The sequence below is a fragment of the Rhincodon typus genome, chromosome 17, assembly GCF_021869965.1.
Source record: "Rhincodon typus isolate 14 chromosome 17, sRhiTyp1.1, whole genome shotgun sequence".
Classification (NCBI taxonomy): Eukaryota; Metazoa; Chordata; class Chondrichthyes; order Orectolobiformes; family Rhincodontidae; genus Rhincodon; species Rhincodon typus.
In genome coordinates this window covers 4,986,203-5,010,104 of record NC_063348.1, presented here as the reverse complement: position 1 = coordinate 5,010,104, position 23,902 = coordinate 4,986,203, and the positions used below count along the sequence as shown (strand labels likewise).

The following is a 23,902-nucleotide window of genomic DNA, read 5'->3' as shown; positions in this document are numbered from 1 at the left end:
CCTTGGCCTAACCAGATCTCTTTGGGTAGTCCATAACAGGTAAAGAAAGCAAGCAACTCCTCCACAACCTTTCTTGCCTTGACACTCCGCAATGGAATTGCCTCTGAAAATCTGGTAGACACATCCATTATGGTTAGCAAATACTGGTTCCCATTTTTGGTTTGGAGGAACAGGAACAGGACAATCAAACTGCGTGAAAGGTTCTTCAAATGTAGGAATTGGCAAAGGCGCTGGTTTTAATACTGCCTGTGGCTTTCCTACCATCTGACACATATGGCAAAATTCAACCACATAATTTATGTAATCCAGGCCGATAGAAATGTTTCTGTATCTTAGCCAGAGTCTTCCTCACTTTGAAATGACCTGCTACAGGTAATTTGTGTGCTACCTGCAATATTTCCTGTTTGAATGCTACTGGCAACAATCTGGTGAACTTCCACCCAATTCTCCTCTGCACTAATCTGCTGAGGTCTCCACTTCTGCCTGAGGATTCTATTTTTACGGTAATAATATTCTGATTTCTTTTCAGAGTAGGCTTTACAATATAAATCTTTTATTGTCTGATTTTTTGTTGTTAACTCCAACAATATTTCAGAACTAAACACCCCTACTTGATCAAGTTCTTCCTTTACCATTTCATCAAACAGGGTGTCAGCTAATTGGACCTCAACTCCTTAGTCTCTATCTTTGGTTTTCCCTTCTTGATTTAACTTACGAATATGGGATCTTGTCACCACACAGTCCAGAAAAAATTCCAGGGTATTTTTCTTTTAATTCTTCAGTTCCCTGGTTTTCTTTCAGCTTCTCCACTACAATGGGCATCACTCTGATCTATGATCCAGCTAGGTCGTTTCCAAGAACGAACTATTCCTGGAATAGACACCCTTTCAATCACTCCCACTGTCACTTCCCCAGTGTTGAATGGATTTTTCAGCCATATCTTACACAGGGGAACGCTAAATCTCTCTCCATTTACTCCACAGGTTATCACTTGCTTGGGTAGCAGTGGAGAAGGAGTGCAAATACTTTCCACCCTTCCTATTAGAGGCTGAACAGCTCCCGTATTTTAACTTCTTTACTTTCTACCCCACCCACCCCATTCTTCCTGAGTAAACTTTACCCACAAGAGGTGAAGCCTTTGAAGAGATTGGGCACTATCTTACCATCCAGCCCATGGCTAGGCTGTGCACTTTCCTGCAGCTCCTCAACTTGAGATTTCCTTCACCACCTCAACTAATGCCACTGATTCAACCTCTTAACCACATTCTTTTTCCAGTGCCTCTCTTACTCTACCAGCACTGTGGCTGTATCCCACCTTATTGCAGTGAAAACACCAGAGGATTTTCACCTCTTTTCTACCGTCTTGGGTTTCTTTTTATTTTCCACGTGGTAAACTGTTCCCAGTATGATCTACTTGGTTTTTCATTGAAGGAAATCCCTCTTTCCCAATTTCTTTCCCTCATGGAATGAAATTGCTGTCGGAAACTAGATTGTGATTTATGCACTAATGCATATTCATGTGCCATCTCTGTAGCTTTTCTCACGGTTTTAACATTCTGTTCCTCAACACGAGTTCTTATCAATTCTGGAAGTGAGTTTTTAAACTCCTCCAGCAGAAGAATCTCTCCAAGATCCTCACATGCCTTTGCTCACAACCATCTATCAAATTTGCTATGTTTAATTCTTTCAAACGCAACACAAGTCTGATCTGGTTCCTTCCTTATATTTCTGAAAGATTGTCTATGCGCTTCTGGTACCATTCGTAGGCAATCAATATAGCCTGTTTTACTTCATGTTCTCTTGACACCTCCTCTGACAATGCTGCAAACACCTCATTAGCCCTGCCTACCAACTTGCTCTGAATTAACATTACCCACCCAGTCTCTGGCTATGAAAAGGTTTGCTCATCATCACTTTCCGCCTCACTAAGCCTTTCTTCTACCTTCATTTCCATGACGTTAAGTCAACTATCCTGTCTAATTTGCAACTTCCAAAGTTCAAACTTTTTCTCCTCTTTGTCTTTCCTCTGCTTGTAATTCAAACAGTTCCCTTTCCTGCTCAAGCTGTTTCGACTACAATTGAATTCTAGCCACTTCCAAAAGGTTCTTATGGCCTTTGCAACCAATTCAAATGTCGAGCTATTGTAATTACCTCTTCTTTTCTCACAAAGGCAACTACAGCTCCAGCTTGTTTGTCTGTTCCAGCAACGTTACCTTCCTCGTCTTTAGTAAATACCTAGTCACCACTTCCACCCCCAGAAAATTTAGTGACTGAAAGAGCCATTACCTCACTTTTGATTTAACCAACAAGCAACCTAAATTACACAGATTCTCCACTTCTCACCCAAGTTTTATTTAAAGATCTAGGACATTTAGCCCCAAATCTGTTTAATTGTGTTCCAGCCCGTCCCAGATCCCGGAGCTGAGCCCCCAATCTGTTATAAGCGGAAGTTGGCCCCTCTCTTGGTGTTTCTGTTTTAGTTATCAGAGAGGCTCGCCTTGCCCTATAATCTGTTAAAAGAAGTGTGAAGTGAGAAAAGCGGTATAACCCGACTCTTACCCTCAAGCTGTTATAAAGGGCTGGTTAAATGGAATGAACACCTTTCACTCACTATAATCAACAAGTAACAATTTGTTTATCTGAATCTAACAGTGAACAAATTAACTGAACCGGAACCAAACAATTCCCCCTTAACGGCTATTCCCGAAAACAAAATTCTAGTGGTATGCTGTTCTAAAAAATACAAGTCCCACTTAGATAAAGGTAAACAATAAAAATTAAAAAGCTTAGTCTTTTGAAATTACAGTGAGAATACGTCTTCTGTCCCATCTCCGCTGATCTTCAGTTGGAAATAATGCCTTTCTCAGTCAAATTCGTGTGTCAGGAATATTAACTAACAGTGCTGCTGCACCTTCAGATGGATGATGGTTACGCAGAGAGTTTAAAGAATTGAGAGCCAGTGATTTTCTCTTTACGGCTGCTGGTTGTTAACTAACAGATGGCAGTTGCTCTCTCATCAATTTTCAAATACGCTTTTATACCCTTGGTGACCAGTCAATTTCTTACAATAGGATTGGTCTTAGGTTGCCAAAACCATCAGGTTTAAGTTTAATTGGTTTTAATGTAAGTGCTTGGATTAAATTAATTGGCTGATTCAAACTGGTTGCCTTAGTAACAAATCAAGACTACTGCCTGGGTTGCTGACCATGCAGTGTTTTGATATAAATGTTTAATTTCAGGAACTCTGACCCTGCTGCTGCTCACAAACATTTCTTAGAAAAATCTCCAAGCCTAGAAAAAAAAACCTTTTAAAAAAAAAAAGGGACAACACACTTCACCCCCCCCACCCCCCATTTTACAACAAATTCTAACATCCTGCCTTCCAATCCACAAGTACTCTACCCAACTTCGCAACAAAGGCTGAGATAGAATCCTGATCAGTAGGGAAATCTGGGGTTATAGGAAAAAAGGCAGGAAAGCGGATGTGAGGAACGTTGGATCAGCCATGATCCTACTGAATGGCAGAACAGGCTCAAGGGGGTCAGATGGTCTCCTCTGCTTCCTATTTCTTATGGCCTTTTCATCCTGACTTGGGAAGATCTCCATTTCTTCAGTGTCACTGTTCAAAATCCTCCTCTCCCTAGCAGCATTGTGGGTTTACCCACACTGCATGAATTGCTGTGGTTCAGGGCAGCAGCTCACTACAATCTTTTCAAGGGCAAATAAGGATGAACAAGAAGTGCAAGCCCAGTCACCAATGCCAACATCTCATGAAAGAGATAAAAAAGTACAGTACCTACTACTACATCAATTTTTCTTGCCAGTGATATCATACACAAGGGTCCCTAGCCAACGTTGCTCTGAATGCTTGTGAATTTATGCTCAATCTAAGAGACAAAATTTTGGTCTAAAAGATCCAAAAAAATCTGTGAACAGAAAAACGTGCTTTCTCATTTGTTCAATACTAACATGCAACATTGTCTCAAGTTCCCGAGTTCTTTCTAACCTATTTAATTATGCTATTCCACATGGATGCAGTCTAATCCCTTAAACATTTTCAAGGTATGAAATCTATCTGAAGTATATACCGTTCTTAAGAAATCCCAGCACTTCCAGCCTATTATGACTGGTAAGGGCTTTTAAGTTGGACACTGCACCATGGAATTTGTTATGTTCAGTTGATATAACTGCACACATCTTATAAAATCAGTATTCTGCATTGAAACGCAAGAGATGACATTATGCTACTAAAAGCTTTTACTCATTCTGTAACCAGTGATAAAATGTGTTCCATTAAGGGAAAAGAAAAACAGATCCACACTAAGTTTGGACAGTATCAATCCATTAATTAGCACAGCTTCACTTTTGGGCAATTACAGAGAAATCATAATGGGTGGTCTAGTGGCAGATCAGTTTGCGAGATTTCAGGCAAACCGTTAGTAAAAGGATGACTTAAATCAGAAACGGTTCACATCATATTGCAGCAACCAAAAGCTAACACTTTACTCAATGCAGTTAATCTTTCCTCACCAACACAATTCAAAACATTAGATTTAAGACTAAACAATAAACACAAATTAGCACACAGAGATAGTAAGAACTGCCGATGCTGGAGTCTGAGATAATAAGGCGTGGAGCTGGAGGAACACAACAGGCCAGGCAGCATCAGAGGAGCAGGAAAACTGACGTTGTGTGTCAGGACCCTTCTTCAGAAATGGGGGAGGGGACACAATTCCCCTTGTCCTCACATATCACCCCATTAACCTCCGGATTCAACACATCATTCTCTGCCACTTCTGCCACCTCCAATCTGATCCCACTACGAAGGATATATTTCCCACGCCACCCTTATCTGCCTTCCAGAGGGACTGCTCTCTCTGCGACTCCCTCATCCACTCCACACAAGCCCCACCACCCCTGGCACCTTTCGTTGCAACCGCAGGAGGTGCTACACCTGCCCCCTCACCTCCAACCCAGGCCCAAAAAAAAAAGACAAACCTTCCTCATTAAACAGATGTTCACCTCCACATCCACTAATGTGGTCTATTGTATCTGCTGTGGCCCCCTCTACATCGGGGAGACCAAGCGGAGGCTCGAAGACCGCTTTGTGGAGCACCTACGCTCGGTTCACGACAAAACCTCCCAGTCGTGAGCCACTTCAAGTCCCACCCCCACCCCCAACTCCTTTGACGACATGTCCATCTTGGGCCTCCTCCAGTGTCACAACGATGCCACCCGGAAACTGGAGGAACAGCACCTCCTATTTGACCTTGGAAGCCTATAACCCAACAGTCTCAACGTGGGCTTTACTAGCTTCAAAATCTCCCCATCCCTGCCTCCTTGACCCGTCCGTCTTCTCTCCCACCTATCTGCTTCTCCCATCTCACTGACCAATCCCTACCTACACTCACCTTTACTAGCTTCGCCTCCACCTCCTTGACGTGTCCGTCTTCTCTCCCATCTATCCGCTCCACTATTTATCTGCTATCTCTGCAACCCCCCCCACCATTTATTTCAGAATCCCCTTCCCCTCCCCCATCCTCTGAAGAAGAGTCCCGACCTGAAACATCAGCTTTCCTACTCCTCTGATGCTGCCTGGCCTGTTGCGTTCCTCCAGCTCCACAGCTTATTACAATTAGTACACAAATTTTTGTAAAGAGTAAGTTTGCTCTTTAGTTAACACATACATTCTGTGCAGTGTAAGATCATCAAACATTCACAAAATAATTTAGCACAAAGCAGTTTCTGTTCATAAGAAGATATTTATTTTTCAAAGCCAAAGTATCTGTAGACCAAGGCTAGTTTATTTGCCTCAATGATGGTAGAGAGATCCTGGAGACTTACAATTTAACATGTTAGCAGAATGGAACACCAAGCCAAAGGATTGACAGGAGTTTATTAATAGTACAAACTTTACATACATGAGTCACACTAAAGAACTGAAATATATATTGTATTTTGTTTTAACAATCTTTAAATACATCCCAAAAAATCTGATTACTAAACTATTTTTAATAAAATAACACTTAGTATACTAATTGACAAGAAATGTACCTTTTCCTTTGCTTTCAGAAGGCAGTTTGTCTGTTCCCAAAGGCTCTACAGAAGCATCATCCCCTTTGCTGAAAGGCAAAACAGTATGTCAGATAAGCTATGGATCAGCAGCTAGCTATCCTGCATTATCACAGAGAACAGGAAGTAGATTTAACTAAGCCTCCATTTAACATCAGCAAGCACTGGTCCATGAAGTACACTCCCACATAAAGCCATATTTGCAATGCTTTTCAAAAATCAAGTAGTAATTTAGGCCAAGTACTGGAAACCTATCTGGAGTTAAAAAACCTCATTAAATTCAAAACTACTTAAATTCAGCATCAAAAAAAGTGTTTCCCTCTGAATTCATTTCTTGAATACTCTGTACTTGTATGTTTAAGCAGGATTACAAGCGAGGACAAATTTCTGCAATGCATATAGTGGATAGGCCAGCCAATTCAGTAGGCTGGACTTAGACTTGGTTCAATAGCGGATCTACCCAGTACTTCTGTTTTCATTTAGATAATGGTAGTATTGAAATGCTGTTAAGAGACAGGATCTTCAGACTACAAGAAAGAAATTCATCACTGAAAACAAATCTCCATTTGTGGAAAGTACAAATAATGGCTAATCCTACAAAATCATTAGTGTAATCTGAATTAATTTATTGAGTTTCACAATCTAAACCACATTTGATTATCCAATTATCCAACTAGAAATTATGTAAAATCTCAGCAAATACAGCTGTTGTGCTCATCTTTTCCAAACTGAACAGCATGTTACCTGAATACAAAAGACCAAAGTAATGGTGGCAATTTGTCTTACCTGTTCTTATCAGCCATGTTTCACCTTAATTCACCTGGAAAAAAGGGAAAGTCAATGCAATTTTTACATAGCAACTAAAAAAGGTACAATTTTCAATTCGAATGGAACTTAACAAGCAGATACATAATGATGGAAGGTATCATCAGCACTAACAAGCAGCAGTTCATTAGCAATAACCTGTTTACTGACACATCAATCAAGGCCACCCAGCTTCTGATCTTGTTGCAACCTTGGTCTGAACTCCAGAGGTGCAGGAGACCTTGACATCAAGACCACATTTGTTCAATTGTGGCATCAAGGAGTCCAAGCAAAACCAGAATCAATGGGAATTCAGAGAAACCTCTCTGTTGATTGAAGTCATACCTAGCACAAAAGGAAGATGGTTGTTGTTGTTAAAAGTCAGTCATTTTAGAAACAGGACACCTCAGCAGGAGTTCCTCAAGGTAGTGTCCTAGACCCAATCATCTTCAGCTGCTACCTCAGTGACCTTCGCCCTACCCTAAAGGTCAAAGGCGATGTTTGCTGATGACTGTGCAATATGCAGTACCATTTGCAACTCGTCAAATACTGCAGTATATATTCAAACGCAGAAAGACGACAGCTCCCCACCACCTTATCGCGTGTAACTAGAGATGGGCAATAAATGCTGGTCCATCCAGTGAAACCCACATTATTTAAATTCTTTCAAGCAAAGTTTGTCTTACAGCTACACTGCAACCCTTCGACTACTGTGACTCAAAATCAACATACTGGTTTCCTTGTAAATTAAAAAATGTTTATATCTCAAACAAAAAAAGTGATCTCAACACCAACTCATTCATTCACACAAATCGCACCGGAAAAGGTGACTACAAAAAAGATGTAGTATGCAGAGTTTTTTTTTTAAAACTAAAAGAAAAGTCTATAAGTTATTACTGAAACAAGATCACAAGAGGAACGCATAGGGTGAATTTGAGAGTACTTTCTCGCGTGGCGAGACAAAAATTAAAACAGATCAATTAAGGCCAGCAGTACGACACCCTGCCCCACCATTCAAAAAAAAAGGGCTGATCTGATTATTTTACATTTTCCAATACACCAAAATAACCATTTACCCCTTGCTTATCAGGAATCACTGTTCCTTAAAAGTATCTACAGCCTCCGCTTTCACTGCTTTTTGCGATAGATGGCTTCAAAGTCTCCCAGCCCGCTACAAAAAAAAATCCTTAACCCATCTTAAAAATAAAGGAGTTGCCCACTTTAGTGACTCCTAGTTCTATATTCTGCTATATCTTTGCCTCATGCACCCCGTTAAGACCCCTGTTTCAGTTAAGTCACCTTACTCTTCTAAAAGAGTGGAAATGAGTGTAGCCTGATGAAGCTTTCCTCACAAGGCAATCCACCTAGTCCAGTAAGCTTCTGAACTGCTTCCAATACATTTGCAACATTCTTTATTAAGGAGATCAATATTGGATTCTCCAGATACCACCTACTATTGCTTTAATTTCCTCTTCCAATAAACACTTGTTAGCTTTTTAATTATTTCCTGTACCTGCACACTATTCATTTTAGTTCAGCCAGATCACCCACATCTAAGCTTGGCAATCTCCCACTAAGATAGTATGCCTTTTTTCTATTCTTCCAGCCAAAATAAACAATTGTACATTTCCATTTGCCATATTTTTGCCCTCTCACTTGACTTACCTATATCCCTTTATCGCCTTAATTTTTCTGATAACAAAACTTGGAAAACGAACAGTTCCTTCATTAAGTTATTTATATAAATTGTAAAAGTTGAGGCCGCAGCTTTGATCCCTGTAGCACACAAATTGTCAAATCTTGGCGACCAGAAAATTATTCACTTTTGCCTACATCTTCCTGTACCTGGAAGTCCAAGTTCAATAAAAGCAATTTCCCTTTACTCACAGCACAGTAATTTTAAGAAACATGATTTTAAATAAGATTTGCCAAAAACTGTTTCCTCTTACTGACTGCAATGAATTTTACAAAAGTACCCTGCCGCAATGTATTTAACAGCTTCCCAATGACTGAAAGTCATGTGTCATACAGCATGGAAACAGACCCTTTGGTCCAACTCGTCCATTCTGTTAAGCCAACTTGCCGGTTTCCTCTGTTTTTTGTCTTCCTCTGTGGGTTCGCTTTTTCTAGCTTAATGACACCTTTCCCATTACATTGCTGATGTGTCTCTTTTAGACGGCCAGGATTTGGGGAGTCAGGTGGTGAGTAACTCACTGCAAAATTCCTAGCCTCTCACCTGTTTTTGTAGCCACAGTATTTATATGGGTAGGCCAGTTACATCTAGTCAATGGTAAGCCCCCACTGGACGCAAGTACTGGGAAATTTAGATACTGTTAAGAGCGAATTCTCTTGCTGAAGATGGTCATTGTCTGCACTTGTTTGGCATGAATTTTTTTTAACCATCTTCCTTTGTGACTTCGAGTCTTTCCCACGATCCCCATTGATGCTAGTTTTGCTAGGTTTCCTTGATTTCACACTATAAAACACACCCTTGATGTCAATAGCATTCACTCGTTCTTGAGTTCAGCTGTTCTATTCATATTTGGACCAAGGTAGCAACGGGTCAACAGCCGAGTAGCCTCGACAGAACCAAAACTGAGAATTAGTAGGCAGGTTATTGCTGAGCAAACACTGTTTAGTAACGTGGATGACTCACCATCACTTTACTGATCAAGAATAAGCGGAACGGTGGTAATTGGCTGGGTTGGACGTGTCCTGGCTTTGTGTAAAAGATATAGCGCAAACCTTTCATTAACCGGCACCTATGAGACTAGGAGTGTGCTGGTTGATCAGAAGGTCCACATAATCAACGTTAAAAACACACAATACGTGATGCAGGGGGATATACACACACTTTTATACTTAAAGAATAAATCACTTAAATCATAATACAATTTTGCTTCAAACAAAACTTACCAGCAGAGTCTTCTCACTCACACTCTTAACTGACTGCTTGGAAATTGCAGAGATCACGATAATACACAGACTTCCGGTGTTTGAGGTATATAATTTTTGCCGGTTTAAATCGAGTGTAGTGGTTCATAAAGGTGCCAATTAAAACAAAGCTTACTATACCTGGCAACTGTCCACATTGGTTAGATGCCAGTGTTGGAGCTGTTCTGAAACAGCACAGCTAATGAGGTAGCAAGTTCGGAAGCACCACTCTTCAGTATTTTGGTAGAATATTGTCAGGGTTCATAGGTTTCCAATATCCAGTGACTTCAGCTGTTTTTTGATATCATGTGGAGCGAGCAAATTGCCCATGACAGCATTTGCCATGCAAGGGACTCATGGTTAGTTGAGAAAAAGAAGGGAGGATCATCCCACCATCCCTCCTCCGTTTGTGATACAGCAGACCTATTACTTAGCTGCTCTTCTGCCATTTTCCCCTTTTTTTGGCCCATCTAAAATTCCACACAACTAAAGGCCATCACATGCCTTGCAGTATTTCAACCACTGGAAAAGCTTATTACATGCATTTAAACAGAAATAAAAAAAGTTTCAGGGATGGCAAGAATACATGCCATCTGCCTCAGTGCTGTGCAACAGTCCTTTATAGTTAATTCTCAAAGAGTTAATTTTTTTTTTAAACACTAAGCCAACATATCTTTTGTAATGGCAATGTAGGTGACTTGAATAGTCTATTTGGTCACACAAAAGTTGAGAGCTACAAAACAGCAGAACGGAATCCTGGCATGCGCTAACTGGGAAATTTACTTTGTAAACTGACATATATATAAAAAAAAAATTTTCAATCATAGGACATAGGCTTCACTGGCAAGGTTGAGATTTGCTTTTTACCTAATGTACATCAAGATTAACTGCCTATTAATTTGCCGTTAATGGGGCCTTTTAAAAATGTTCACTCGTGGGACACAGACATCTCTAGATGACCAGCATTTTATTGCCTGTGGCTAGTCATCCTTGTGGCAATAGCGAGGAGCTGCCTTCTTGAACTGCTGTAGTCCACATGCTGTAGGTTAACCTATAATGCCATTAGGGAGGGAATTCCAAATTCTGACCCAGTGACAGTGAAGGCATGGTGATATATTTTCAAGTCAGAATGTTAAGTGGCTGGGAGGGCAACTTGCACATGGTGGTGCTCCCATGTATCTGCTACTCTCATCCTTCGGGATGGAAGTATCGTACGTTTGGAAAGTTCAGGCCAAGCATCTTGGGTGAATTTCTGCAATGCACCTTGTTGTTAGTACACGGAACGTCAGGTGATGGAGGGAGTGGATGCCTATAATGTCAATCAAGCAGGCTGCTTTGTCCTGGATGGTGTCAACCTTCTTGACTGATGTTCGTGCTGCACCCTTCTAGCCAAGTGAGGAATATTCTATCACACTCCTGACTTGTGCCTTGTAGGTGGTGGACAGGCTTTGGGCAATCAGGAGATGAATTATTCCTAGCTTCTGAACTGCTCTCGTAGCTAGTGTTTGCGTGAGAAGTCCAGTTGAGTTTCTGGTCAATGGTAACCCCATTGAATGTCACGGGACAGTGATTAGGTTGTCTTTTATTGGAGCTGGCCATTGCCTGACATTAACAAATATGACTAATTATTTAAACAAACTGAGTGATTATGTTAAAAGCAAACTTTTTTTTTTAAAAAATGAAACACTTAGGCACCAAGAAAGTGAAAAGCACCAAATACTCCTTGCTTTTCATTCTCTGATAATGACTGAATGACATAATTTGAGGAATATTAATTTGAACATTTAACCACAAGATTAACAAACTACTTCACTTTCCAGCCTTATCATCTTCCCTCTTTTGATTTCTCCCACTTACCATTTCCTTTCTTAAATGAAATATTTCCAACACTCCAATTAGAAAGTAAAATGTGTTCCAATTTCTGAGAAGTTATTATTCCTATGATTCTGGGGACTGTTCAATGCAATTGATCAGAGTGGTATTAGTTAGAAGGCAGTTTCTGAAAGCAGTCAGCAAAGTGAAAAAAAAAAAATCACTGACCAGAAACACTCATTGGTTTTGTTGCTCTCCAAAAATGCTTCCCAACCGGCTGCGTATTTTTAGTTGTTTTATTTCAGATTTCCAGCATTTTACTTTTCAATGAAACAAAAAAAATAAAATCGGCAGAGTGCCGTGAGCAAAATGCTATACCATTGGATTACTTCCGGTCAACTATGGCAACATTATCTATTTTATGTTCAAAATAAAAAGAAAATTAGGAATGGGATAACGGCTGAAAAAAATATTTGGGTTGCTTTTCTTACTTCCCTTAATCTGAAAAACCTTTACGTAATACCTTCACAGATTGATGCAATAAAATCTGTAAAATAAATTTCTTCAAGTCGCACAGAGAAATATGCCTACACAGAAGTTTCTACCACGTGTACTGGACAGAATCAAAGTGTCAGAAAACAAAAAGGAGATGTCATAATGATCAAATTCAGACCCCTCCAAGCTGCAATCAAGCTTTCATTTTCATCCAGACTGCAGATATTAATGCATCATAAATACTCATTTCTTTTGATTTTTTGCATTCTCTCCATCAGCTGTGTCAATTACATACTGAAAATATCAACTTAGTTATACTTGGTAAAAAAAAGCGCAAGATAATGACAGTCTACAAAATTAAACAGGTCTTAACTGGAAATAATGCAATCTGGAAGCACCTGCGCAAAACGAACATATTGCCATGAATATACTACAAACAAAGTTTATAGCTGTACAAAACACAGAACAGAAGGGAAATAAATAAACACAGAACTGCACTTCTGCAAAGAACTAGTGGAAAGAAAGATGGTCAAACAGCAATGTGATACAAAGTAATCTTGTGGCACAGTGGCAATGTCCTTACCCCTGAAACAAAACACTCAGGTTCAAGTCATAACATAACATCTCTGGAGCAGGTTGAATTATTTTAAAAAATTACAAAGACAAAGGCAAATTTTAAAATCAGAGACAAATACAGGATATAGAACACATGCAAAATACTTGGGCCATTGGGTTAGACGAATATGGTGAAGGCGGGTAGAATTGTGCAACATTTAAAAGACATTTGGACAAGTACATGAATAGGAAAGGTTAGAGGGATATAGCCAAACATAAGCAAACAGGACTAGTTCAATTTAGGATACCTAGTCAGCATGGAGGAGCTGAGACACCATGACTATATATCACACTAAAGCATCATTTGCCATCTAATATATAAAAAATCCCAAGGCACTATTAACTCAAGTAATTTCAAACCTTCAACTTGGAATGCAGAAGGTATCTGACACATGCTAAAAAGTTATCTTCCCTTAATTAATTAGCACTAGGCTAGACTTCATAACCAAGTACTGTTAGTCAATAATGTTTCTCACTAAACTAGCACTAAAAAGTGAGGGAAAGATCAAGACAAGTTACTCAGAAATTACATTTTAAAAAAAAATCAGAGACACAACTGAGAGGAAAATACCTGCTTCTCTCTTTTACTAATTCCAATTTTTAAACTTAAATTCCCGGTATTTAATAGCCACAGATGATGTCAGTGTAATGCCTGGACACATTTCATTACTAATAACAAGAAATATGACACTCAGTTCATGCAAGTAGGCTTCATAAAGCACAACTACACCAAAAATAAATCAAAATTTTAACTACTGAAGGTTGAAGGAAACAGTGCTCCATTATCACTTAAGAATTTTGATACAATATAAAACAATATTCAGGTTCCATCACTGCAATCCATTGATACCACTGCATACAATTTAACATTTTTTCATATCAATATGATAAGGTATTCTCCTTGTGACTGGCTTGTAGCAGGTTTCAGTAATCAATTCTTTCACAATAGCATTTTTTGTTTTTGAACAAAATTGATAGAAATCTAATAAAACATGGGAAAGCAATCCCATGAGAAAACAATAGGGATCATTACTTACCAACAAGTGACTGGGGTGGAAACAATGTCAAAGGAATCATAAAAATGTCTCACAACCAGCCCAAAAGCTCTAAAATAATATAGTTTGAAGTTGGCGAAATGACAAACAGATAAAGCTTCATCAACATTTCAAACTTTTGATAGTATGGCCCAGTTTTTAAAAACAGCATGTTGACCTGAAAACAGGTCAGTAAATTTGGTCTTATCAAAATGCAGCAACTGGTTATGCTTAATTTGAACATACCAACAAGAAGCCAAACTTTGAATGGAGAAAAGAATCTTTTGCTAAAAGGATCTTGAAATATTACTTCTGCTAAAGTTACTATATAAATGCTGTGTTACTAAAGCTTACATTAACCAGAAATGGAATACAGGAAAACACACTTTAAACATACGAACACAAGTAGATCATTTAGTTCTCAAACTGGTTGGTCTTACAAGTTCACACCTTTGGATAACAAAAGAAAATCTTTTAGAATTTACAACTAATGGTGCATTAACTGACATTTACAGAAAAGTGCCAAACTTCCACAAAACCTCAACATGCATACGTGTTTCCTACTTCTGGAGAATCTGTAAGATTCACAGCCAAGTAAAGAAATTTCACCTCATTTTGAATCTAAGTGGCATCTGCCTTTTTTCCAAATTCTGTCCCTGGTTCTAGACACCCCAACTGGGGGAGCATTTTACATGCACCTCTTCCATCTTTCCATTTAAATATTTCATAGGGTTTAATAAGGTCACCTCCCATTTTTCAAAACTTCAATACAGGCCCTGTTTGCTCGAACTCTCTTCATAGGAGAGACCTGCCATCTTGGCAACAAATCTGGCAAACATTTGTTGCAATCCTACGAGCATTAATATCAGTCTCAAAACATTAACTATTTCTCATCACAGATACTGCCAGACTTGATTAGTTTCTTCAGTATTCTGTTTATAGGAATCAATGAATTTTTTTTTCCAGGCTGACAGTATGTCATGAGTGATGCACCACAGGGGTCAGTGCTATAGCCCCAACTCTTTACAATTTAAATAGTGACCTGTATGAAGGAGCCAAATGTACAGTCGTTAAATTTGCTGATGACACAATGATAGGTTGTAAAGAGGACATAACGAGCCTACAACGGAAGAAAGACAAGTTAAGTGAGTAAATATCTGGTAAATGGAGTACAATGTTGTTGAATGTGGGAAAAAAGTGTGAAACTGTCCACTATGGCACAAAGAATTGAAAAAAGACATTCAGAACTCTTTGCAGTCACAAATGGACTTGAAACATTAACTATTTCTCTCATCAAATGTTACCAGACATGCCAAGTTTCTCCAACACTGTTTTACGACCCGTTCCTGTGCTGTAGATACTATATAATTACAATTTGGTGCTTGTTCAACCTTCTTGAAGTATTTCCAGGGGCATACGGGGACGTCATAAATTCACTAGCATTTTGTTACACACATTGGTACCTCATACCTTTAAAATTTATTGAGTTATAGAGTCTACAGCATGGGAACAGACCCTTTGGCCCAAGTAGTCCACCCCAACCATGTTCCCAAACTAAACTAGTCGCACTTGCCTGCATTTGGCCCATATTCTTTCAAACCTTTCCTATTCATGTACTTACCCAAATGTTTTAAAATTTCCCACATTCAACAACATTGTACTCCATTTGCCAGATATTTACTCACTTAACTTGTCTTTCTTCCACTGTAGGCTCGTTATGTCCTCTTTACAACCTATCATTGTGTCATCAGCAAATTTAACAACTGTACATTTGGCTCCTTCATACATTTTAAAATGCTATAACTGTACCTGCATCCACTAGTTCCGCTGGCAGGTAGTTCTGCATATGAACCACCGTGTAAAAATGTTGTCCCTCGTGTCCTTTAAAACTTTCTCCTCTCACCTTAAAAATATGCCACCTAGATTTGAACTCCTCCACCCTCAGGAAAAGACACCTGTCATTCACCTTATGTATGCCACTCATGATTTTATAAACCTCAATAAATGGTCACCCTTCAACCTTCTACACTCCAGTGAAAAACACCCCAGCCTATTTTTATAAGTCAAACCCTCCATTCCTGGCAACATCTTGGTAAATCTTTTCTGAACCCTCTCCAATTTAATAATATTCTTCCTATAGCAGAGTATACCAGAACGGCACACAGTACTCCCGAAGAGGCCTCAATGTCCTGGACAACCGCAACATTGCATCCCAACTCCTCTACTCAAAGGATTGAATAATGAAGGCAAGCGTGCCGAACACATTAACCACCCTGTCTATCTGTGATGCAAATTTTAAAGAATTATGGACCTGAACCCCTAGGTCTACACCACTACCCAGGGCCCTGCCATTAATTGTACAAGTTCTGCCCTTATTTGTTTTACCAAAATGCAATATTAAACATTAATTTAAACTCCATCTGCCACTCCTTAGCCCATTGACCTAGTTGATCAAGATCTCTTTGTAATCTTAGATAACCTTCTTCACTGTCCACTATACCAACAATTTTGGGTCATCCACAAAGTTATTAACCATGCCTCCAATATTCTCATCCAAATCCTTTATATAAATGACAAACATTGGACCCAGCACCAATCCCTGTGCAACACCGCTGGTCACAGACCTCCAGTCCTGAAAACCTTCGCCCTGTCTCCTAGAGATTTTGTATCCAATTGGCAAGGTCACCCTGAATCCCAATATGATGTAACTTTACTAAGTCTACCACGCAGAACCTTGTCAAAGGCTTTAATAAAAGACTAAGTAAACAAAGTCTACCACTCCGCCCTCATCAATCCATTCCCTTCCTTCATTGTCGGATCTTGCTGAGTTCAGGTTGGGTGCCGTGCTTTCTGTATTACAACATTGACTAGTAAAGTGCATTTCATCCTGTGGTGCCAAGAAACGCTATTGAAACCAGCAGTTCCTTCTTTGTACAGAAGGAAGACAGATCACTGCTTGACAGTCCAAGGGGCATGGAGAGAGAAACAAGAGGAGGCAGAGCGACGGACACGGACACACACACACACTTTCATGGAGAACCTGTTCTTAGGTGGAGGGTCACCTATGTGCATAGGTCACGGAATGGAACTAGAGGCAGGTGTAGGGACTGTCTCTTGGGAAACTTGGAGGAGGAGGAGGAAGAGGAGGAAGAGGAAGAGGCTTGTTCTCCTCATTTGTAGATCCTCAAGTTTCCTTTCTATTTCTTTTACTTGTGTTAACAAAAAGCAATTTTGACGAGAACAGTAGAAATAGCACCGGATCTGCATAAATGTGTGAAGTTTTGCACCAGGGTTGACTTTCACACTTATGCAAATCAAAGTTCTAATTGCATATGATCCATAACACAGGAACAGGGAATAAAAGAGAAAGTGTTGAGGAAACCCAGCAGGTCTGGTAGCATCTGCAGAGACAGAAAGAGAATTAACATTGAAGAAGAGTCCTTTTAGACTCATCTTCAGAGCATTCTTCATTCACTGTTGATCATATTAAAGCAAATAACTTGCATGTAGATAGAGTACCACACATGCATGATATTGTTAATATTCTCAGCTATTTCCCTACTTTAAGCTTAAGGTAGAAGCAAGATAGGGTTATCATCCCATGGACAGGTAAGGAAACAAAGGCACTTTTTAGCTCAAGGGTCACAATGAATAACTGATTAAAATAGTAACATCTAGACATCTATTCAGTCACAACACGGCAGTCGCAGGTCATTTTCTGTTCTGGTCACAGCATTGATGTAGTTACAGGCCACATTCTTCTCCTCATCTATCAGTGACATTAAAGAAAAATTGCTTTATATATACTAGAGGCAAACTACAATTCCAGTTTTGCATTTTGAAAGCAGCTGTCTCCTGAGCAACATCTAGACTAAAGAGTTATGCTGTTCTGGACCCGGCACACCGAACAGCTGAGGGAATACTAAAGTTTGCAAATTGCATACTTTCACATGTAAGACTAACATTAAACATGAAATATTTATATATATTTAAAGCCTTTACTTAACTATGCTATCAAATTAGAATTTAAAAAATAGAAAGTTTATAATTCTGTTTCTGGAACAGTTGAGGAATAACAAATATGTCTACATTCTTAAATTCAACAATTGCTGCTACAGATTGTTAGGTAACAAATGTAACTCCACTACACAAGAGGAGAGAAAATAGGGAACTGTAAACCAGTTAACTTGACATCACCCTTGTTGAAAAAAGTGCTAGAATTTAATATTAGTGATTTAGCAACCAGACACTTTGAATATAAAAGGTGCCTAAATAAAATCAACAGCATTATGAAAAGAAAATACGTGTCTCATTAGTCTACTGAAGTGCTTCCCTAACTACTTAACGAGAAGAGTAGATAATTGGGAGACAGTGGATGGAAGCTATATGGGTTTTCAGAAGGTATTCAAACAGCTGCCAGACAAGCAATTAAAACATTCCACACCTGCTGAGGTTACCATGATGAACTCTCCTTCTCACCCTCTCCTCTTGTTTGAGGCCTGGTGACCCTTAGCTTAAACAACCAGTTATCTATCTCTGATAAGAGAGCAGCCCTATGGTCTGGGAGGGCAATGGCAACTTTACCATTTGGCATGGGATGATATTAATAAGGATTAAAGCTGGTTAATGGACAAAATAGAAGATGATTGCAAAAGGATTAAGATAAAAGAACCAGAAGTCTTGTGACAATTGTGCAGGACTTTGGCGAGACTAAATCTGAAAATACTGTACACAGTTTTGCTGTCTATATTCAAGGACAAATATGCTAGCTTTGGAGGCAGGACAGCAAAAGTTCATTAGACTTACTTCTTGGGTAAGAGGTTCTCTCTTGACCAGAAGCAGAGTAAATGGGGCTCATACTCTCTGGAGTTTGGAATTATTCAAGATGATCAAATTGGACCAAGATTCTGAAGGGGCTACCTAGTAGAAAGTGAAGGGTTATTTTTGGTTCTGGCCGGGTAATCTACAGCACCAGGACACAGTCTCAGGAAAGAAAGGTCAATCATTTAAGGAGATGAGGAGAAATTTCCTCACTTGGAAGGCTGTGATTCTTTAGAAATAGGTGATAGAAGGTTACGAATACTCCATCATAGAGTATATTCAAGATTGAAAAATCAATAGATTTTTGAACTCAGGGAAGAAAAAACAAATTGCTGGAGGAACTCAGTAGGCCTGGCAGCATCCTTGAAGAGAAAAAAAGGTTAATGTTTAGAGTCCATGATATACAAGGTGTAGAGATGGATGAACACAGCAGGGCAAGCAGCATCAGAGGAGCAGCAAGGCTGACGTTTCAGGCCTAGACCCTTCTTCAGAAAGGGTTAGGGTTAGGCCTGCTGTGTTCATCCAGCTCTACATCTTGTACATCTCAGATTCTGCAGCATCTGCAGTTCTTACTATCTCTGAATGTTTAGAGTCCACTGACTTTCCTTCAGATCTTTGTTTCAAAGTTCTAGCATTTGCAATTCTTTGTTTTATTTGATCTCAGTGAAATTAGCTATGAGGAATGGACAGGATAGTGAAGTTAAGGCTGATCGCCCATTGAAGTATAAAGCAGGTGAGTGACCAATTGCTCTACACTCATTTGTGTTCTTATATTCCTAAACTGACATTTTCAGGATAACAATGTGCAATTACTGGACAACTGGAAGGAGGGAGAAACAGACTACTAATCATAAACACTATCTTAAAAGGTCACAATGCTGTAAAAAGTGTGTAAATATACAGGACAGACTGCAAAGATGAATCACAAGGATTATGCCAGAAATGCATACGTACATGTTACAGAAAGCAATGGACAGGCTAGGTCACTTCATGGTTCAAAACAAAGAGACAGGTAATCAAAACAACATCTTGAAAATTATGAACAGTTTTGTTAGCATCGTACCAGAGTGAATACTTCCTCTTCTCAGGAAGAACACAACTAGAAACTGCCATTATAAAAGCTACCAAGAAATCCAATGGGGAAATCAAGAAGAAACTTCTTCACCCAGAATGGTCAGAATGTGGAGCGTTCTATCACGGGAAGTAACTGAAGAGTATAGAACAGATTATTTATGCAGGGACTATGGGGAATAGATGGTTAAAATAGTAGATTTAAATGAGAAAAGATAAAGAAGGTTAAAGTGGAGTATAAACAAACATGGACTGGTTGGATTAAATGGCATGTTTCTGCTCATAAATCCTGCACAAGCTAAGCTATTCGCATTTTATGGGATAAAAAGGGCAGGTTAGAAGGTTTTAGGTTGTTCGGGCAGTAAATAAACCATACGCTCATTTTGCTATTTGAGGTGATCATTTTCGTAGAGGACATTAAGTCCCATAAGGACCATGTGATTAGACAGCAGCAACAACTCTGGTTTAGAATCAGCTTTCCCCACTTGTAATTCCCCCACTGACTACCTGCCCTTATTGAGTGTACGTACAACAGAAGAGAATTAGTTGATTATGGATCATTTTTGAATGTAACAAAATTCAACATGGTTTACTTATGAGTCAAAGCTACTGCAACAAAATCTACAGTAACAACCATTGCCCACAAGACCACAGTAAACTAAGGAGATCAAGATCTTTGGAAAAGGAGTAAAAAAAAAAAAATGTATTTTTGTGTTACACAGACTTATCAATGTTGTACTTCATAATGGGATTTTAAAATTACTTAACTATAAAATCACACTAAAACAAATGCACAGAAATTATCAAACTGAATGACCTCTGGTATGGAACGACTCGCTTATAAGCAAAGGTTAAACAGGTTGGGAGTCTGAGTTTAGAAGACAGACAAGTGATCGCACTGATACATATAGGATTCTTAAAGGATTTGGCAGGTTAAGTGCCAACAGGATGTTTCCCCTCATGGGAAGAGTCTAGGACCTGAGGGCATAGCCTCAGAATAAAAGGGACTTCAATTTAAGACTACGATGAGTAGGAATTCCTTCTCTCGGAGGGCTGAGTGGCTTTGGAACTCCTTGTGAAAATGCTGTGGCTATTTAAGGCTCAGATAGATAGATTCTTGATCAGTAGGGGAATCAAGGGTCACAGGGAAAAGGCAGGAAAGTGGATGTGCGGAATGTCAGATCAGTGGAGCAGGTTTCAAGGGCCAAACGTTCCCATTTCTTACGGTCTTATGAAATAGTTAGACACACTTGAGTCAATGGATTGCAGTTTCAGGACAACATCTCCAGAACTTTAAGTACACAAACAACATCTTTAGCACAGTGCTTAGAGAAGGACACAGGTTTGTTGAGGCTGTCACTCTTCACATTACCTTAAATCAAGGCTCACCTGCATATATTGCTAAAAGATTCATGGCACTGAATTATCAGAGAATAGTTTTTGCTTTCTTCTCAAAAGCCACCAAAAGATACATTAGCTGGTTATTCACATGTCTCCTTTGAACCCTGCTCCCAGATTGACTGCAGCTTTAGCATGAAAATGCAGAATGCAACTGAAAAATTAATTAATTGGTTGAGAAATGCTTTGGCAAGTCTAGAAAAAAATTCACAGACAAATAGCTCACATTTATACAGTACCTTGTATACTGAGAACATCTCTAAGCACTTCAATCAATTAATTACTTCCAAAAAGCAGTCTGTAATACATGCAAATACAACAGTCAAATTACGTGTAACAATGTCACACCATCATTATACGAGGGTTTTGAAAATTTGGTCTGTTTTGGTTGGACTAGTTGAGATAAGATGATCAAGGAGAATTTCCTATTCAGCAAATGATACAATGGAATCATTTACTCAAGCTGAATAACATAACTTGGCCTTATTTTAATTCCTTGTTACTTTAAATGTAACACCCCTCAACAAGCAGAGCTTTGTAATATGTTCACCTCATATGAGTTCGTTAGGTGGACTTGGAAACAATACAGCAATAAAGTACTATCACCAAGCCAAATACCAACAACTAGACACTGATAATTGCATATTAACTTTCCAATTTGTATGGAACACAAGGAAACAGAATGAAATAAAGATCTTACTTCATATTTTCATTGGGGAGCACAAGCACCACTGGCATTCCAGATGAATATTACATAAGTGCCCAAAGTAATTTAAACACTTAAGAAGTCAAAATAAATACTTCTGAAAACCAATGGTGGCCATATATGCCTGCTAACCAACAGCCTTTAATTTGTAGTAAAAAAAGTAAAGAACTGCAGGTGCTGTAAATCAGAAAAAAAATTAAAAATGCTGGCACAGGTGAGTAGGTCTGATAGCATCTGTGGAGAGACAGATGCTTTCTCTCCACAGATGCTGCCAGATCTGCAGAACTTTTCCAGCAGTTTTTATTTTTGTTTCAGCCTTTAATTCTTAGTTAACCAAATTCACACTTAAATGTGAACATAACTGATCCACAAATAAGCAAATTTTAGAATTGATTTGGAACTTTCAATAATCAAATTACCCAACTGTGAACTACTTGAAGATGGCAAAACAGTACCATGTTAATAAATAAAAGCAAAATACTGTAAATGTTGGAGATTCAAAATTAACACAAAGCCCTGAGAAACTCAGCAGGTCTTGACAGCATTTGTGGAGAAATGCAGTGTTAACGTTTTAAGTCAAATACGACTCTTCTTGGGATTGGATAAGTGATGCTGACCTTATGCTGTAGAAGGTTGGGAGGGGGGGATGGGTATGTAAAGAAAGACGATACCTTACGCATTTGGAACAGGCAGAAGTAAGATCCCGCTTGTATTGCTTTTTTTTCCTCCCCAGTTGGGTTAAAAGCTTTAGGGCGTCTGAAGCCCACCACCCCCCACAGCTAGGTGGGTTTCCATTGTGTGTGTGTTTACTGTTACTTTAAAAACATAACCTGCCGAGTAAACACCGCACTGCGGCCGCTGTAAACATTCAACCACAAAGCCTCAAATACAGCGGAACACGCAACTCGGAGCTGGCGTGCAAGGTTTTGGGGGGGGGGGGGGGGGAAGGGGGGGGGCCTGACCTCCCAGGCCCCCCCACCCTGTATGTCCCTGCAACACGTGAAGATTTCACCCTCTGCCTACAACACGCCGCTCAGACAGCACTCTCTGTTCGCCGCAGCCCGGGCCTCTAACTAACTAACCATCCATTCATTCATTCATTCATTCATCCATCCATCCATCCATCCATCCATCTATCTATCTATCCGTTCGTTCGTCCACCTATCCATCCGTTCATCTACCGACCGATCCCTCCCTCACCTGTACCTACGCTCCGCAACCGTCGCTCCCGCCCGGCCGCTTCACAGCCACCGCCGCGCGCTAATGGCGGACACCAAAGAGACCACTTCCCATTGGTCGCCCCCTCCCCGCCTGACGTCAGGGAGCACGGAACCGGCCAATTAGAAGCCACGAGCCCGCCGGGTGCCGGAGTCGTCGGCTCTTAAAGGCGACCGAATTTTAATCTGCCGGCTGAAAATAGAGCCTTCGGAGAGACGCTGACGGGCCGCAGAATAACCGTCCATTCCCAATAGGTTTCGGTGCGAAGGCATCGAATGCTCACGAAAAGGCGCGATGTAATTGCAGGACATGTACTTCCCTATGTTAATGAGTATACAGGTTTGTCTCGGAGACTCCAGGATTTGAAAATTACTCGTTCAGGCTCACCTCCCTTCAATATTACTGGGCTTGATTAACCAAAACAAAACGTTGTTTTCATTTATTTATTAATCATTGCAACGAAAGGTTTCTGATTTACGCATTACAGTGTGTAGAGTCCATGTTTTAGAATGGGTAGCGTATGGGGGTTGGTTACTTTTCTGAAGGGTTCAAAAATAAATCAGACAATCCTTGCAGAATACCGTCCTGATCCAGTGTATGTCAGCGAGCAGGAACCTCTGGAGTGACAATGGAAGTAGGATAAACAATGAGATCAGTTGGTTTGGTTTTGGTGCAGAAAAATCAAAGGTTGATTTTTTTTGTTTTAGCTTTGGAAATCCAGAGTTTGAAAGTTTTTGGTTAGTTCAAACAGGGCTTAGTAGGCAAAGCAGGAGGCTGGAAGAAGACAGCAGGCCAGCTAGCATCTGGAGGAAAGGAGCTGCCAACGTTTTGGGTATTACCCATCTTCAGGACTGGATGTGGGGGGAGGGGGAGCTGCAGATAAATGGGGGATCGGGGTATCAGATTGGTGGTGATAGGTGGA

The 23,902-nt window shown here is 39.8% G+C and overlaps 1 protein-coding gene across 3 annotated transcripts in view; it reads right to left on the bottom strand.

Annotated features, from left to right (window-relative positions):
* Positions 1-23,064, bottom strand: part of nap1l4b (nucleosome assembly protein 1-like 4b) — a 59,744-nt gene extending 36,680 nt beyond the window's left edge. The window contains exons 1-3 of one of the 3 annotated variants that reach the window (XM_048606817.1): positions 22,963-23,064; positions 6,859-6,892; positions 6,055-6,122 (exon numbers count right to left, since the gene is read on the bottom strand). In XM_048606817.1, coding sequence (XP_048462774.1) covers positions 6,055-6,122; positions 6,859-6,875 — 85 coding nt within the window. In that variant the 5' untranslated portion in view covers positions 6,876-6,892; positions 22,963-23,064. The remainder of the gene's footprint in view (positions 1-6,054; positions 6,123-6,858; positions 6,893-22,962) is intronic. The other 2 variants (XM_048606818.1, XM_048606819.1) reach the window with 2 other exon arrangements.
* Between the last annotated feature and the right edge of the window lie 838 nt (positions 23,065-23,902).